This window comes from Ischnura elegans, chromosome 11 (genome assembly GCF_921293095.1).
Source record: "Ischnura elegans chromosome 11, ioIscEleg1.1, whole genome shotgun sequence".
In the NCBI taxonomy this organism is placed as follows: domain Eukaryota; kingdom Metazoa; phylum Arthropoda; class Insecta; order Odonata; family Coenagrionidae; genus Ischnura; species Ischnura elegans.
This window is the reverse complement of record NC_060256.1, coordinates 15,932,893-15,950,911: the sequence shown is the minus strand read 5'-3', so window position 1 is coordinate 15,950,911 and position 18,019 is coordinate 15,932,893. Positions and strand designations below refer to the sequence as shown.

Genomic DNA, 18,019 nt, shown 5'->3' with positions numbered 1-18,019 from the left:
TTAGCTTCTCACAATTACCCTGTTGCCTAACATTTATTAATAATGTAATTTAGTTCCGAGAAATATACATTATAATGAGTTTAATCAAAATGTGGTAGTCGCTTCAGATGAAGTATTTTGAGGAACAAAATGTATCGAATAATTTCTCTGCTCTATGAGTCAATATTTAAATTAACGCAACAACATTCCACCACTAATAGAATGTACATTACTTATTCCCCAGTAAGTGCTAGAATATCCACTGAGAAAAATGAACGCTATTGTGAAGTAGGTAAATTGAAATAATTCATACGAAACAATAAGTGAATTTGAGACATAATTAACCACTACACACGCATTTAATACCATTCCAGTAAATAAATCCCTTGAGACTTAAAAAATATTGTATTCTCAAATCTATTTCACTGTAGAAGTTTCATATAAGCCCAAATCAGTACTGGAACAATCATCTTCGAAAACAAATTTCCATAAATGATAAGTTAGTATTGAAAAATATAATTATCTATAAATCAAAATTGACTAAAACAGGGTCCCGTACTAAACTCCCTCTTCCGCTGGCTTATCAGTTCTGAAAGACGCGGATTTATTTCTATTTAAGCACTTAACCCTCCATCGATCTCTTAATAAACCCGGATTCCTTCGGTTTTCCCCAAACAGTCGCGCAGGCTTTTTATCGAATTAAAAGGACGAGGAGGGATATTCATCCTTCCACTTGGAAGCTTTAGAATCGTTTGTTCTCGAGGAAACACGCAGGTAGGATATTAAATGGAGGCAGCTCCACGCAAGCCCAATGAATTTTAACTTACGAGCAATAAATATCCCGACGGTGTCACCACCAGGCGACGCCTGCACGAACTAAAACCTCACCGCCCTTTAAAACCTCCTGTTTGCCCTAGAGAGCAAGCGCCCACCGGCAAACCCAAAAACGGAGATCCCAGAGCCCAAAGAAATCTTCCGGAAGGAAAGGATGCGCTCAATTACTCGCATAATTGGATATTTCAATACGAACACGAAGGCCTTTCTCTCCCGATTGGGGAAATGTGTGCGGGATTGAACAGAGCAGGGGAGAAATTAGCCCCTCGAGTGGTGGGATGGGGATCTGGGGGGTGTTTTTGGTCTAAAGCGATTCGTGTAAGGGATGAGAGTAGGACGGCGTCTTTGCTATCCCTCTCTACTACGTCTCTGGAATACGTAAGCAGCCGCATAAAATTCGACTGTCTATTTTTTTTCCTTCTCCTTTTTCACCCCCGAGTTCTCCTCCTACATTGTGACATTCTGCTGCTGCGCGTTCCCTGGAACACCTGGCGTACCGTCGACATTTTCATCAGTTCCCCTCCCCTCAGCCTTCCCTTTGCCTCTAAAAACTCATGCAGGGTACGCGGGTTGGTTTTGCGACTGAGTTCCACCCTCCTCCTCCTGAGCCATTCCACCGCCCCTAGACACCGTCTTACAGATACCATATACCTCGTCCTTTTTTACGTCAACCCTTACGCTCTGATCTATGTGTACCTACTTTCTCGCTTGGAGTCCGAAAAAGTCAAAATTTGGGGCGCAGGAAAGTATTTACATCATCTTGCACGTGTACAGTCTTCCTCGTATTACTTAGCTTCATTATCTGAATTAGTGCAAAAATCCCAGGACCTGTTCCCTTAGCACTCCATTTATTCTTTTCGCTTCCTTTAACGGCAATTTGGCACTGAAAGCGGATATCCATCTCCAAGTCTACAGAATCTTATTGATTTGATAGTCAATATCCTTCTCCAACACCAAGATCAGAGTGCGTTTTCTACGCAGTGAAGGATATTCTTTTTTACTCACCTCTTCCAATGGATTATTCTAGGATCTGAGGGACCTCATACAACAAGCAAGAATTTATTCAAATTGAGCAGTGCATAAACTAATATAATGCAGTAAGAAATAAGAATGGCAGCGAGGCGAGGGAGTTGGCACCGAATAGGAGGTCAAGAAAAGAAGCATTCGAAAAATGGTGTAACAGAGGAATGATTGAGATAAAAATGGATCGGCAGAGTATGTACTGAGAAAGTCCTCAAAGCAGTGGAAAAAACGCATTATGAAAACACCTGGAAAAAACGGGACGGAGTACTTGCGCGCGTAGGGTTTCCTCTGCATAAAAATTATTTCGTTAGAGTAGCCACTTTGAGATAATAATACATATTTCGGCATAAAATATTCTCTAAAAATCGGATCACTATGTGGTCATAGCGTTATGGGAATAATTTAAAAAGGAGATATTCATTAACAGACATTATCTTTTTATTCGAGAGTGAAAAAAGCCAAATATACAAACGTACGATCTCCTCACTACCAAAATAAGTGAGCCCACAGTCTGAAAAGTACAGTACTTCCAATAAGCCCAAAAAATTACGATTGAACCAAAATCTCCGGATAAAAAACCACGAAGTATTATGCTATTCGTAAATATATTATTCTGCCTTCATAATTTAACCCATTCAACTTCGATTCATTTTCTGAATATCGTACTCTAATTCTATATTTATTTTTCCTGTGGTTCTCTTTTAAATGGGAGGTAATGAAATGATATTTTGTAATTTGTAGTCAATGTAGTACCGTGAAATAAAATGTGATTCAGCTTATTAAAACAACTTGTCTATTTCCACACTATTTTATTGTCACCGGCTATGGTTTCGGCAACTTGAGCCATTGTCAAGGCACAAGTTGCCGAAACCATGGCCGGTGAAAATAAAATAGTGTGGAAATAGACAAGTTGTTTTAATAAGCAGAATATCAAAGATTTCACCCGCATCACGCCGGACACTGTATCTTTTAAAATGTGATTATTAAACATGGAGAACATAGCTATCGCTATTCGAATAAAATCATTTTAATCCTTCTAATGCATCATGTTTCATGAAATATGAATTATTTATGTATAATATGTATGTTTAAACATTATTAAGCTTTCAAAATAATTATATTGTTCCTCTAAATAGAGCTAAAAATATGAAATTCCGATGACGAGATACACTCGTTATTACAGCGCAAGGGGTTAAGCCACCATAGCTACTACAATGCTATTAATGAGGGAAAAAAACCTTCGCAGGCATAATATCAAGGAGGACACACACGTACTCTGTTACGCGACGCAACTGGAAACTAAATTCGAAAAACAATTTTCGATTCGATGCTTAAAACCTAACGATCAAACCCTTTTATGCAGATGGCGTATATATACCACCGCTAATGCGACCGTAATGCCGTTTACACGAACGAGGCCAATCGATGCAGTAAAGTAAGGGCTCTCTCACTATTCGACCCGAGCGTGAGACACCATACCCCTCGCCCGTGACTCAAAAAAGGGCAACGGTAGTTCGTGTCTTCTCCACCGCTGTTGGCGCCACACGGGCGAGCACGCCCGCTGTCTTAATCTGTTTAGGATTACTGGCCCCGGCGCAGGGCCGCTCGTGATATGGTGCACCGGAAGAAACAGCAAGAGGATAGATACAGGCCAGGTATCGTGGAAATTGGGGACGTTGCCATGGATAAAGATCCTCACGTTTCGTCATAGGAAAAAGAAAAAAACCGTCGAAACTGCAGTAAAAAACCTTCTTTCGCAAATACAGACTATTTATTTCCGTTTTACGATCTTACGGAACCATAGCTTAGCTATATTTTTGGACTAAAGAAGCAGCAATAAATTCCCTGGGGAAACCCCTCACTTCATATTTTACAGGTTTAACTAACAATAATGAACCAGGTCGCCACAAATCCACATCTATATCTACATGATACCCCGCAAGCCGCCTAAAAGGCGTGTGGCAGGGGGTGTTAGGACACCAGCCGTTTACAGCTAGAAAAAAATGAAGTGCTCTAACGAGGTTGGGACTAGCGTTTATTAAAGTCCTTTATAGTTCGGGGGAAAAACGAATTCCCCTATCCGTTCGGCAAAACATCTCCCTTAATTTATCGCTTCTATCGGACCTGGAAATATAGTGTGTGTCAGAATTGGCTTCAGAAAACAATATTTTTAGGAATACGAACCCGGGACACAGATTCGACGCAATATGTGATTCAACTGAAGACACCAGAAGGCAAAACTATTGCGAATCTTCTTCAACATATGAGGATGGAGTCCGAAAATGTTAATTTCATCCATTCAATGACACGGACCACTGCGAACACAGGCACTACAGACTAGGACACCGCGTCTCCCACTCCAAATGCAGATATGTTATATAATCTCCAGTTTTATTTATTGAGTGTGAGTCCACTAGAAAACAACATATGGAATATATTGGAAAACAAAGTATTGACTAGGTGCATGAGTTTGCTAACTTGGAAGTCAGATAACCAACGATATACGTAGCAAGAAAGAAACACCAGAATATCACAGGGCTTCTATAAGAGGAAAAATCTACTAAAACCTTAGAATACAAGCATAGAATTAAGGAAACAACACATCTGATGCAATATAATGAGCATGTTTCTTAACGGGAAAGAGACTTGGACATGGACTTTGACAGCATTAGAAAAGTCTACAGTGGATGCATTAGAATTGTGGCGCAACCGAATAATGATCAAGATAATATGGATCTACCAAGTAATGATGCCAAGAAGAGTAGGAGAAAAGAGAGGTCTTCTAAAAACCGTAAGAAGAATGCAAAACGACTAAATCGGCCACTGCGGCAAGATGTCCTGACGCCTGCAGTAGATAGCTGGCCGGGAAGATGAGAAATGGACGGTCCCGAATGAATTACATAGAATGAGTTATTAAGGATGCATCACATAAGAAATAGGTCACTATGAAAAGGCTAGCTGATAAAAGAGCGGTATAGTGAACTGCGAAAAAACAATCTCTAGATTCTTGAGCTATGATGATGATGCCTAAATGTGTAATTACCCAGGAATTTCACGCCGCCACCCATGAAAAACTTAAGTGGAAGAAAGAGGTAGAATGTGGTGGAGGGAATACTTTATAGAGAGCGGCGTGGGCTCCATCGTTTGAAGGAAGCGAGCGAGGTGTACGGTGGCGTGGAAAGGAAGAACAGAGGGACGTGTCGCGATACGGCGAAAGGAGATCTTGGGAACGATCGAGGGTCTTAGACACGAGGACGTAATAAGTAGGTAATTAAGAGTCACGCCTTGTAGCTCGGTGGTAATTAAGCCATCAGAAGGGGAGCACAGGAGGAGAAAGGGATACGGGTCGTGGCAGCAGTAATAAGGAATGGATGAGGGTGTAAGGGAGCTAGGGGGATGAGGAATTGGAAGGCGGATTCCGGGTGAACGTCACTGCGAAAGACAACGAGGGAGGGATGGAACGATATGGGCTCAGATGGGGAGACGAATCAACAGGGTTCATGGAGAGAAATAGTAAAAATATAAATTAACATTTTCAGTCAATTACTGAGAAAAATCTCTTTAGCATTGTAGGTAAAGACACAGATCCCCAGTGTTCATGGAGAGTAATGGCAATTATATGAGTTAAAATTTTCAATAAATTATTGAAAACAATTTCTAGCACGTTTTACATGATGAGTTTTCACCTGGGTTCCTGGTGAGAAATAACAAACAAAAAATTGGTGGATTCTGGCGATAACTTGTGGAAGTTGCTGAACATTTTCGATGAAGACACAAAGGACCAGGGATCCTGGTGTAAAATGGTAAATATATAAGTAAGCATTTTCAGTCAATTGCTGAGAAAAATTTCTAGAACATTTTAGAAGAAGACACAAAGAACCAGGGTTGTTGGTGATAAATAGCAAATACATAAGTAAATATTTTGGGTGAATTATTGAAAAAAAATTAGAATATTTTTAAGCATATTTATTTAACTTTTATTCCGCATTTGCGGCTTCAGTGTATGCGGGGAGTTAGTTGTCTTCTGCTAAATTGGAGGAAGTGGTTTCAAGTCTCGCATGGGTGGGTAAACTCTATCCTCGGTATGATTGTCCGAGATTGTTCATCGTTAGTTGTTCATTACTTCAATACAAAGATATTAAAGTACCGTTTTCGGGGTCCTGAAGATTAATTTATGATGCTATAATTACGTATTTGGTTTGCTGATATTATATAATCCCATATTCCTAAATATTTGGATGAAATATTTAATGTTGAAGGTCTTATTGCATCTAAGTAATCCTAGGGTTTTAAGCACTTGGAACACATGGAAGTAGCTGTGGAATAACACAGGAATGTAAGTAAAGACATAAAACATTCGCATGCCTTTGTCTAATAGACCGTAACATACGTAATTACCCGTTTAACCTTACATGCTATATAAGAGATGATGTCTTTCTAGTTATATATACAGAGAGGAGCTGACGTCATTTATGATAGGAATTTTATTTCAGGATAAAGCCCAATTGGAATTTCAAAATATAGAAAATAGCCCTCATAAGCTCAATATTTTGTCAATTTAAATACATTTGGGAAGAATGTATAAATTAATAACATTTTATATAACTGCCTAGAACTAGATGCTATATATTCATGCGTAATACTGTCAAATTGGATATTTACCCAAGCAAGAGGTAAATATCAGTCTGGAACTCCAATTAAAATTGCTCAAATGAATTCGCTGAACATTTACTCTTCCCACATCCCATCTTCCCACTTGCGATGAAATGCAAGCAGGAAAATGCGTTTAGAAAAGGATTCATACGACCGTGGGAGAGCGCAGGGTGTGAGGAGAGATACAGGCGCTTCTGAGGAGGAAATTGAGACGGATTAAACTCACGAAAGAGTTTGGAGGGAGGAAAAAAAAGTGTATCTTGCGTCGTTAATTTTAATTCAGGCCTCTTCCCCTCCTTAAGTCTTTCCTTTTTATTACGAAGACGTACGAGGGGGATGAGGGGGAAAATTCCCCTCCTTCGTCCTGATGGGATTGCACAAAAATTTACTCCTAATTTGAATGCAAGAAAATTACTAAATTCCTTCCTCTCAATCCTTGTTTGCAGAAGAAACTGCTTCAGCATCCAGTGTCTCACTCTTGTTTCCTCTTATTTGCGATCGTAATCACACAAGAGAACGCCATATGTCCTCAGACATTTAATTTAACTTGTAGTGATCATAAACGATTTGAGACTATAACAAAAGACTCAACGTAAGAGAAAATTTTACCCAGAAATGCTTCATTTCCATACACTGAATGCTCAATGATAACGTCCAGCTAAATACCTAATTTCATTTCATTCAAATTGTGCTGAATACTGCTCAAAGTAAATACGGTAAGAAACGAGATACAGGCTAAAATAGAGAAAAAAAGTTTTTCCCTCCGACGGTGGCTTAGGATGCACGACCCTCGCCGCATGTGCCACTGTGTAGACTTGTTACTTCAAAAATTTTCCCGAACCCCCGTTGCTTGGAAGATTGCTCCCCCAGGCACCCTCATCCCCCCAAAGCACATTTCTAGCTACAACATTGTTTATCCTAATATTCAAAAGCTATAAGTACGCTAATATTCGGAAAACATAACGATTAATAATATTTGGTAATCACAAAGAAGTGAAGAATTGTTAATTTCTGTTAACTGAGAAATGCAACCATAATCAGATCCACTAAGGTTAAAATTCAAGTCATTGATGGAAAAAGTACCTTAAATTATAAGATATAAGATGAAAACTTCCACTTAAAAGAAACCACTCATAAATTTAATAGAATAACATGGTTAGCGAAAGAACAGAATAATATGCTATTTAACACCAGAAGACTTTCTTCTGATACGCAAGAGCAATCGAATGGTTTCCACATTTAATAATACGCATTTAATTTTAAATACCAAATGTATAGGGAACCGGACTGATTACCAGGTTAAGAGCCTGCATCATAAAGTCTAAAATTGCTGGGTCTTTAATCCCCAGCGTGAAATGCGAGTCAAGTTCGGGAGACAATATGAACTAAAGATATTTACACCTTGTTACAATGATGCCGCACAGGGCTTATTAAACTAAATGCATTCATATTTTTATATTATATATAGCAACTACAGAGATTATCTGCCAATTTCAAAATTTTTAACAGCTCTTCAACTTTGATACTCAAACTTTGATAATTTACCAAATTGTTGCTTAAATTTTAAAATGGATTGGGTGCTTTTCCTCATCATCAGCATCTTAACTCCGCGTTAAAGGACGAAAATGATTTAATTACAATGCCACCACAAAAAATTTTCATAGCCGTATAGTTGTAGTATAATAAAAAAATTCTGAAAAAGAAAATTTAAAGTAATTACTACCAACTTCAATCACCATGTTCAATGAGAATCTCACTTAAAAATAACTAGGGAAAGAAAATTAATCCGAGGAAGCTTAAGCATATGTACAATGAATTTCTTTTATTTAATACGAAGGTCATGTCTTCAGGCACTGTCATATCTCTTCACAAGGGTCATTGACCAGCAAGAAGTAAGAACTCAAAGCGGGCAGAAATGCCGCCACCAGCGCCACGCCCGGAGGAAGACAAAAACTCAAGAGAGTAGTAGGGCGAAACAAATCAGCTTTTGGGGGCGCAAGAAACCGCGTGAAACATTGCAGCCGGGACCAACCCACCATCGATCGGAACATAAAACAGCCGTTAGCAGCGTACATAACGTCCCAAGTTTCAACTTCATTAATGGAACGTAGTTCGCAACAGACAATGCACCACTGAAAACGCATGATAGATAAACCGACGAGTTGGAGTGAGGGAGAGAAGATTCATCTTCCGCACAACCGAAGAGGGCCCAGACCGAGCCTTGCGGTACCACCTTTCCAGAGAGAAAGAGAAGGAGGAAGCACCACGAAGAAGAACTGGGGCCTCTATACAGTTACTTTAAAAAATCTAATATCTGGGATAAGCACAAATTACAATTCATAAAACAAACTAGTAGCAGTAACAGTAACGTTTCATAAACATATTTGTAAGGGCTAGATGACCCGAGAATCTAACTTATGGTGGTCTTAAATTCTCAAAATTTACGTCGTCAATCAAAGAAGGAAAATACTGAATGCATATGCATATTCCTAGTAATTAAATTGTCAAATAATGGTACAGTGAAGATCGAAGGAGTGACAGTCATTAAAAACGAAATCCTGAGGTTTGCTTTAAAATATCGTTATATCATAAAATAATAGCTAACCTATTTGTAAAAATGTTAATCTTGATATTTTTATTGTATTTACAGAAAGAAATATTGTTCGGAATAATAGAGATATTAAGTAATATTATGACGACTGCAAGTGAGAACACCTAAAGAAGTGAGTTATATTTTACCCGTTCGTTTGCTCAGTGATTCAACCCGGATTTTGCTATGGTAGGTGAGGGTAGAGTTCACCTCGCACTAGACCACAGGCTTGGGTATATTTAGGGTAAGCGGGCCAGTTCCTTTGCGGGACCCACTCACACTTCGAGGGTTTAAATTTGGGGTATCCGAAAGGCTTCACCCGGGATTCGAACCAGACACCCCTCGATCAGCAGCCGAGTGATTACTAGGCTGATACACTCCCCAATTTGCCCGATACTTGGTAGAAAACATTTGAGTTAACCTGAGCTGAATAGGACATCCTATTTTTGGACATGAAAATCAAAAAACCAAGTATTGCAGAGCGGTACTAGACCCATACAGCTTGCCTAAAACTTCACTCAAGACCCACCACCAAACCCTTTAGGCAGAGAAAAGGCAGCCAAGACCTCTGCTTCCCTAACAGTCATTATTTTTCACTAAAGAAAAGGCGGGGGGAGTATCTCCGCTCCTTGGCTGGGGTGAGCAGGATTCATACGAGGGAGAAGGGGAGAAAGAGTTGCGACGTACGATCTCAGAGTATGGGAAAGAAACTGAGAAACTCCGCCCTCCAAGAAATTATGACGCCATGCAGGAATGGTGGGCAAGTGGAAGAGGGTGGGGAGGAGAGGTTTAGCCTCGGGGCAATAAGTGCCGGGAAAGAAATATAGGAAATTGGAACACGATACATGAAAGATGATAAAATATTATGCTCTTAGAGGAGTGAGGGAGAGAGAGAGAGTTTCCCATTCTGAGTAGTGGCGTAGTCAAAAGACGCAAGCTCTGAGTTATAGGATGTTCGCCAAAATTTGAGATACAAAAAAATGAGATATAATCCCCGCAGTGGTACTAAAAGGAAATAGGCTGTCAAAATGTTTGGAAAAAAGTAAACCACAGATGTACTTTCTGCGTCATCAATCCATCGCTATTATAAATCTAAGGTGATGGTATGTGTTGTTCAACTGAATTAAAATGATCCCATTCTTGGTCTATTTCAAGAGCTTATACGTCAATTATATAGAGCGAAATGATAAGCCATATGAGGGAGATACACTAGCTGCTCATGTTTAAAAAAATATAATTTAATACCACTTTATTCGTGCATATTCATTTTTAAAGACATTAAACACAGCAATAACAAATGCAGAGCATCTGTGTTGCAATGCTAGAGTAATTTATATGAATGATTACAGAATAACGCTTTCAGCGCAGAAATATAACCAAAAGCCCAAATCCACGAGGTATTTTATATGTCCTGATAGAAGCTAAATGCTTAATTTATTCGTTATATAAGCTTTCATTTGTAGTAAAAATGAAGGAAAACTAATTAAAGCAATACACCTTCATTAAACCACGTGTCGGATGAACTTATAGGGGTACAGCGAACAACAAAGGATAGAATAATTTTAGATACTGTCAATGAAATATCTTTTTAAGATTGAAGAGATAGTAAAAAAAATACCAGATAAGACAGAGAGCAGAATCTTAACAGATATGGCCAAGAATCCATTGCAAAAGTAATATATTCGAATAAAGAATTGAATTTACTTTTAGTCTGATTAATTGACCGTTGAATATTTCAAAACTTAAATACCCTTCATCCTACTCCCTCTCAGTTATTATGAGATTAGTTCCATAGTATTGATAATAATTTTTACATGATGATGAAAGAAAACTAGAAAGAATTTTAGTAAAAACATTACGTTTAAAATCTAAGAGGTCGTACGATATGTATTTCAATATCCTATAAGCTCTGTTTTCCTATAGAGGAAGATAACAGGAAAGGATTGGACTCCGCTAAAAGTATTCGTGCATAGCAATCAACGAGGAAGCTTTTCAAAATATCCATCGAAAAAATAACAAGAATGCGTGTTGTTTTACGCTTTTCGAAATTGAATGGAAATGTTTCTCTAGTGAATTACGCCACGGACAACTTGATTAGGGGAATTGAAAAAAAGGTCAACAAGTTCCTCACTGCGTGACCCAAAAGGTTTTTTTTACATAAAATGTTCTTCCAGTCATAGAGGTAATCAAATTCAAGCCATGGGAATAGCATATCACAGGTGGAAGAGCAAAACAAATATTGAAAGCTGATGAACACCTTAAAACCTTTGGGATGGCCACCCTCAGCGCTGTAATCCAATGAATATAAATTGAATATTAATTCTGAGCAGCGTTAAAATATCTACTCTCTCCCACCTCCCATTTGCATAGTCGGCAGTCCAATAGAAGTCAACAAACTCTTGCTGACATTTTCACCTGCATCCTAAATAAACTCATCACTATGATTTACTACCTTAGCTGAACTAAGTAAACTACAACTATATTTGACCTAAGATCTACAATACATCAATAGCCATACCCAACTGAAAAAAATACCTACTTATTAGAGACAGAAGTATTGAATGATGCTTCTTAATGAACAAGAAATGCATCATGCATTATATTTATGATTTAAAGTCATATGATAGTGAATATCACGAACACTGAAACTCCAATATTCTTGACATTTTGTGATTAAACCAATAAATAATTGATTCTAAAACAGAAGAAGTACCAACAGGAATCTGTCAACAATAATTTTAAGAACAAATTGAAAACTTGTGGTATGCGTAAATTGCTTTTAATGCGTTCGTAGAGACCATAAGTGTGAATTTTTTCACAAACTATGAAAAATGCTTTTTTTCAACAAAGTATACATCATTATTATTATTTTTTTAGCGATGCAAACAAATTTCCACAACTCAGAAATGTAGTCTTCGTTTTACAGCGGATGGTTTTACAAACACTCGCTTAACTAACGAGTCGAAATAGCAGAATAATGTCTTTCTTTCACTAATGTCTGAATAAAAAATAAAACTAAAATTAAGCCAGACTGCTTTAATAGAGAGATGAATTATTAGGAGAGCGAGGGAAATATTTACGATAAATCGGAAATTAAAACCTATAAATCAGATGACTAATTAACAGTAAAATTCTCTCCAGTACCTTTTATTCAGCTATTCTCAATTTTCACCTATATTTAATCTATGAAAATATAGCAGCTCAATCTTAGTTTCCGATGCATTCTTAATTAAACGCCGTTGAGAAGCATTCAGTAAAAAGGTAAAGGAAAAACAGGAAAAAGTCGTTGGAATATAGGCAAAATTGCATAATGCGAACGAGGAACTTTTTCCCCTGAGCTATCTTTTCAACGATTTTGCGCACCCATCAGATTTTCTTTCCAGCATCTGTTTTCCAGCCGCTAATTTAACCCCTTAAATTTCCAGCCTAATTCCTCCAAATAGATGTTAAACGAACGTTTAAATTCACAAAGAAAATGCAATGTCCCGGGAAAGCGTACACCTCATTTATTGTTTCCTTTTATTCGTCATTTAACACTTGCTCAGCAGCAGATTGCAGAGCGGTTTGATCTGGGAAAAGATTAGGTGGAAATATAAAGCACCTATCATCCGAGGAGAAAAAATGAACGTTCGCGACCCGAGAGCATTCTAGGCGTGAAAATTAAAACACAGAGAATTTACCACGCATTAATAAAACGGATGCCTCTCAGAAATTCAACGCGGCTCGCTTCAGCGATAAGCGAGAAAAATAATGCCGTACTTAGCTCACTTAACTATAAATCAAAATACTAGGAAAATTAAAAGCTGGGAGGTATCTTTTCCATCCTTTATGATGAGCGTAGATGATATTTTATAATTAAATATCGTATAAGATTCAACCAGTAAAGATGGAGGGTGACAGGTTCACTTTGGAAATTTCATCATTGTCGAAGATAAGAGAAATATTTTTTTTTAAGCGGAAAGAGGCCTTTCGAAAAAAATATGAAATTATTCAACGCAGCTTTGGTAGTTATTAGCCGTCTCAGCCCACCGATTTTTATGATAATAAACTTCCCTGGGGGGATAACAATTTCCTGTAGTTCGCAAATGGCCATACAGTAATGAGTAATCAATGGTGCCCTGATTAGGAATTACTTTACCAAACCGTACTTCCTTAAGATTAACTGACTTGACCTAGCATCGTCCCAAAATAATATATCCTATTGCATTGTACCATATGCGCTACACTAGCGTCGCTATAGCGATGAGGTAAAATTTAAGACGTTTGGATGGGCCTCATTTAATGCTATATGTATAGGCGTCCAAAGCTCAATTTTTTTATTCACTGGGGGGCGATAGTGGTCGTTCGTTCATTACGGCGGATGACTATTCCTGGTTATTGTAATGAATGCGCATATAAGATATGCAATATTCTCGCACAGGCTAATCTTTCGATAAACAATATTTGAATGAAGAATCTGAGCTTTTCCCGGTAAATAGCGTGGATGAAAGCTTCTCGGGTTTCCAACCGGGTCAGGGTCTGCATGGTGCAGGCCGACGTTTCGTTGGGAGACTTTCCCAACATCCTCAGGGCTGATTATGCCGATGTCGCGGTGTTTCGAATATTTATACCCTCCTCCTTCGCCTAGGTGATCTCTGATTTGTCCCATTCAGACCAATCAGAGACCATTGGGCCAATCAGAGACCACCTAGGTGAAGGAGGAGGGTATAAATATTCGAAACACCGCGACATTGGCATCATCAGCCCTGAGGATGTTGGGAAAGTCTCCCAACGAAACGTCGGCCTACACCATGCAGACCCTGACCCGGTTGGAAACCCGAGAAGCTTTCATCCATAATATTTGAATGAGTTTCACTGCAACACATTCATTACTTCTATCGCTAAACGCTGAATTACTTTTTAGTATCGATGTTTTCGAAAGTATCCTTACCAGTTACTCAAAGCATTATGTCCAATATAGGCAATTCAAAGATATGAAAATTTAACTTATTGACGATAGAAATGAAATGGTGGTTAAATATTTCCGTGATATAATTCGTAGTTAACCCTTAACCAGTGACGTGAAATATTTGTTACACTACCACTGACGTGCGGTCTTGGAGACCGCAATAAATAAAAAAATCGTAAAATGTTGCAACGCCATTGTTATTGTTTTGTTTAATTTTTGTTTGAATGCTTAACTATTCTTAAACGTACATATTTAAATTTTTACACTCCCAATACGAACTAATTTGTCATTAAAAATTGTGATTTGAAGCAGGATCAAAAAACTGATGCCCAAAACACTTGAGTTATAATTATTCTATTTATGCATCAGTATGTCGCCAGATTAAAAAAAAAGCCTTAAATGTTAAAGTTGGAAGGCTAAGTAGTAAGTAGCTATGAAATTTATCCAGCTTATTCCTTTCTTGATGCTTTCTTATCAGATATTTCTCTTAAATTTAATATATTTTAATATATTTTATCTTGATAAATCAACAGCTAAATGGCTGAATGTTATGAAATCAGTATTTGGAACATTATTCAGAGCCTTATTAAAAATTTTCAGATTATGCTTCGATTCACAGAGTTTTGAAGATGTTTGAAATTATTGCACTTATAAGGTGGACCTGGTAGTAATTCTGTCACATGTTAATTTTGGCCATATTTAGAGGGTACTTCTATGATTAATTATTTTTTCTGCATAAAAACATCACCTCCATAAATGTTTTTTGATCATGCGCAGTAAAAAGCTTTGCATTTTCTTGTATTTTACAATTTTATCGAAATGTCCCATTTCATAATTTCCTCTGAAGGCAATTCCGTCACAAATGGAATTGCCCTACTACTACAAGGATACCAAGGAAAAGATAGCATGAGTACTTACTGAGGACGGTGAGGTTGACTTTGGTGTTCCGCGTCGGCGATTTCTTGAAGTCAACTCGACATCTGTAGACTCCACCGTCTTCGTCCTTGACGCTCTCAACCGTCAATTTGGCCGGATCGTCCGTGAACCGGAAGTAGGCCCTGCCACCTAGCGTTTGTTCGTCCGCCCAGTGCCGGGCCTGGTCGAAAGACTTCCCCCGCGCATCGAAACTGCAGGGAAAAAACAGAAAAAACACCGTAAAAATTTAATAAAAAAATGAAGAAAAAAACATGAAAATTTATGAGAAGAATGGAAATATTTTTTTCTATTCGAAACAAAGTTCTCAACCGGTCGTCAGGTACTAAAAATCCACTGGGACGAAAATCATTCGCCTTGACCGGGATTCGAGCCCGGATCCCTCGCTTTCCGACCAATTGCTTTGGCAAGTTAAGCCACCTGAGGAAATTTGTGGACTATACCGGACTACCCAGGCGGCCGGATATCGAGGGGACCGGGTTCGAATCCCGGTCAAGGATTTTGTCTCCGTGGATTTTTTGCACAATTTCTGCATAGCGAGTGATTCCGTAAAGTTATCACCTTGGCTAGTCCCGGTAAGCATGCTCAAAATTGTCATCAGCAATTTTTATGTTCAACTCCCTTCTTCTAATAAATCAGGATACGTGTAACGAAAATCTCTTCATTTATGAGTGAAATTTCCTTGTAAATAAATTGCCATGCAATACATTTAAAAATGAACTCTCTCTGAAATGAAATCTTTCCGAAATGTAAAATGGCACAATAACTAATTAATAATATTTTTGCGGGAATAATACATTATTTTTATGGATTCACAACCTCTAGCATAGAAAATAGAAAGAAATCCTTAATAAAAAGTAATTTTTATTCCAAAGAATAAATACCAAGTGTAATTACAATACCGTTCTCTATTTCAAGAAACGTTTACACCAGTAACGTATATCAAGCAGAAATTTCGTTTTAATTTTCATTTTACGATTTAAAAACTGTACTTAACTACAATATTCAGGCTCTACTGAAATCGTCGTAGCAGATTTATTGTGGATAAATCTGCTACGACCTTTAAACGTCTTATAGAAAAAAAGGTATATAACCAGGAATCAAAATATATCATCCACTCCGGATTTACTGAATATCAGCTATACTCTGATACCAAATAAATTTATGAACCGTCTCCCGTGATAGCGTAAACAATTACCATAAAGAATGTAAAAAATATCTTTGACCATATATTACTGAGGCCTAAATATAATCTTTTAAGCCTGAAGTTGTAAGGAATAAAACATTTTAGCGTGCCATACAATTTAATTCTCACAATAATATCATTTAACTGTTATAACAGATTTACTTATTGCTTTACAATTATATTTGACTCTAAAAATTAATGTAAATAAATCTCTGTATGAAGCTATGAGAGAAAGAAAGTCGTTTAACCGAGAAGAGACTTTCCAAATTAGCAGCTGAAATACATAGTTAATTAAACACGTTTTAAATAATACATTTTTATTTCTACGGCTCATACGATGCCATTTCTAATCAATATAAATAATAGCTAATGTAATACATATGCATGGATATCTCTCTTCCACAATTTTGCTAGTCTACTTTGAACGCTGACATCAGACACTTTGAAGGCGCAACGATGACGTCACGCAGCTCTTAATTGTATTACTTGGGAAAGAGACGCCTCGGCGTGACTCATGAGCACACACTCAGAGGATACACGAGTCATTCCCGAGATTGCAGAGCTGAAAAGGGAGTGGAGGAGAGAAAATTCTCTTTTTTTTATTTTCAACCGACGTCCCCTAAAATATCAGGAACAAAAGAGCACTGACCTGTATATGGGAGTGATGGCGCCCTCCTTGTACCAAATCACCAAGTATACTTTGTCTCCGGGCATTGGGGGTGAAATGTCACAGGGAAGTTTGGCCACTCCCCCCGCCACTGCCGACGCCTCGGACACCATTACTGAAAAATACGAAAGAGAAACGAAATCGCATGAGAGAATGCTTGGAAATAAAAAGAGGCAGACATGAGGAAGACATGGGCATATTTGAAATGAGTGCAAACTAAGCCTAAAAATAAACTCTAGTTATGCCACTTCTTCTACCGTCTGAAAAACATCGCCCCGTGCCCTCATGATAATAACAGTGTTCCATTTGGGAAGAGGGAAATACTCAGCTAAAATAAATGCTGCATTACTATGATTTTCTGAATGAGCACGTATTGACTTAAAATGAAGTAACACTAATTTTAGAAAAATAAACATATTTTATCGTTATTATCACTTAGCCTTCCAAAAGTTAGCTATACGTACTACGTATGTGCGAAGAGTTTTCTGAAATCGGAAATGAATTCAGTGAAATTACATCTATGAGACAGGATGCGTTGAAGGAAATATCTCCTTACACGCCGTAGTAAAAGATAAAATGTGGGACCTTTTTACAAAATGCCTGGTATGGATATAGCATATGTAAAACAAACGGGGAGCACTAATGTGCATAAGACGGACGACATTTAATTGGAACAAGAAAGGGTAGATTTATCAGAATTCACCCGGGTTTTGAAATCGAAATCTTACGTTTAGTAGCCATGTTTGTATCCATTATTTGCGGATGCGTCAAATACATTTAAACCACACAGAATAAAATTGAATACTTCAAGCGAAAAAGTAACAGACATTTCAAAAAGTAATTATGCAGATACATTGACAAGAAGTCTCTAAAATTGCCTGAACATATCAAATGTAAAACGAAAGAAACCAAGATAATTATTTTAGCTAAAATAAAATGTTTATGTAGCTAATTTAATAGTGCATATATGTTTCAACTCTTTCATCTACTGATCCAATTAATTTGATGAATTCAGAAATGTTTACTAATTGGATTTAGATCGCACTTTTGACAAAATATTATTTTTAGGTAAATATGGCATTAAATAGTGTCATTCTTTTCCTAATTGATTTGATTTACCATAAGGTAGAATATTTACTTCTATAATAAAACAGTCCTTACTTCAGTCATAACAATATGAATGCTATTGAACTAAATCAATCCTGA

General features: G+C 37.6%; 1 protein-coding gene across 5 annotated transcripts in view; it reads right to left on the bottom strand.

The window, feature by feature from the left end:
- LOC124167949 (nephrin-like) overlaps positions 1–16,923 on the bottom strand; it is a 567,792-nt gene extending 550,869 nt beyond the window's left edge. For all 5 annotated transcript variants that reach the window (XR_006866796.1, XM_046546015.1, XM_046546016.1 and 2 more), the window contains exons 1-2: positions 16,796–16,923; positions 14,946–15,154 (exon numbers count right to left, since the gene is read on the bottom strand). Coding sequence is in view for 4 of the 5 variants with exons in the window: in XM_046546015.1 (XP_046401971.1) it covers positions 14,946–15,154; positions 16,796–16,860 (274 nt within the window). In the remaining variant the exon portion in view is untranslated. The remainder of the gene's footprint in view (positions 1–14,945; positions 15,155–16,795) is intronic.
- Positions 16,924–18,019: the final 1,096 nt, after the last annotated feature.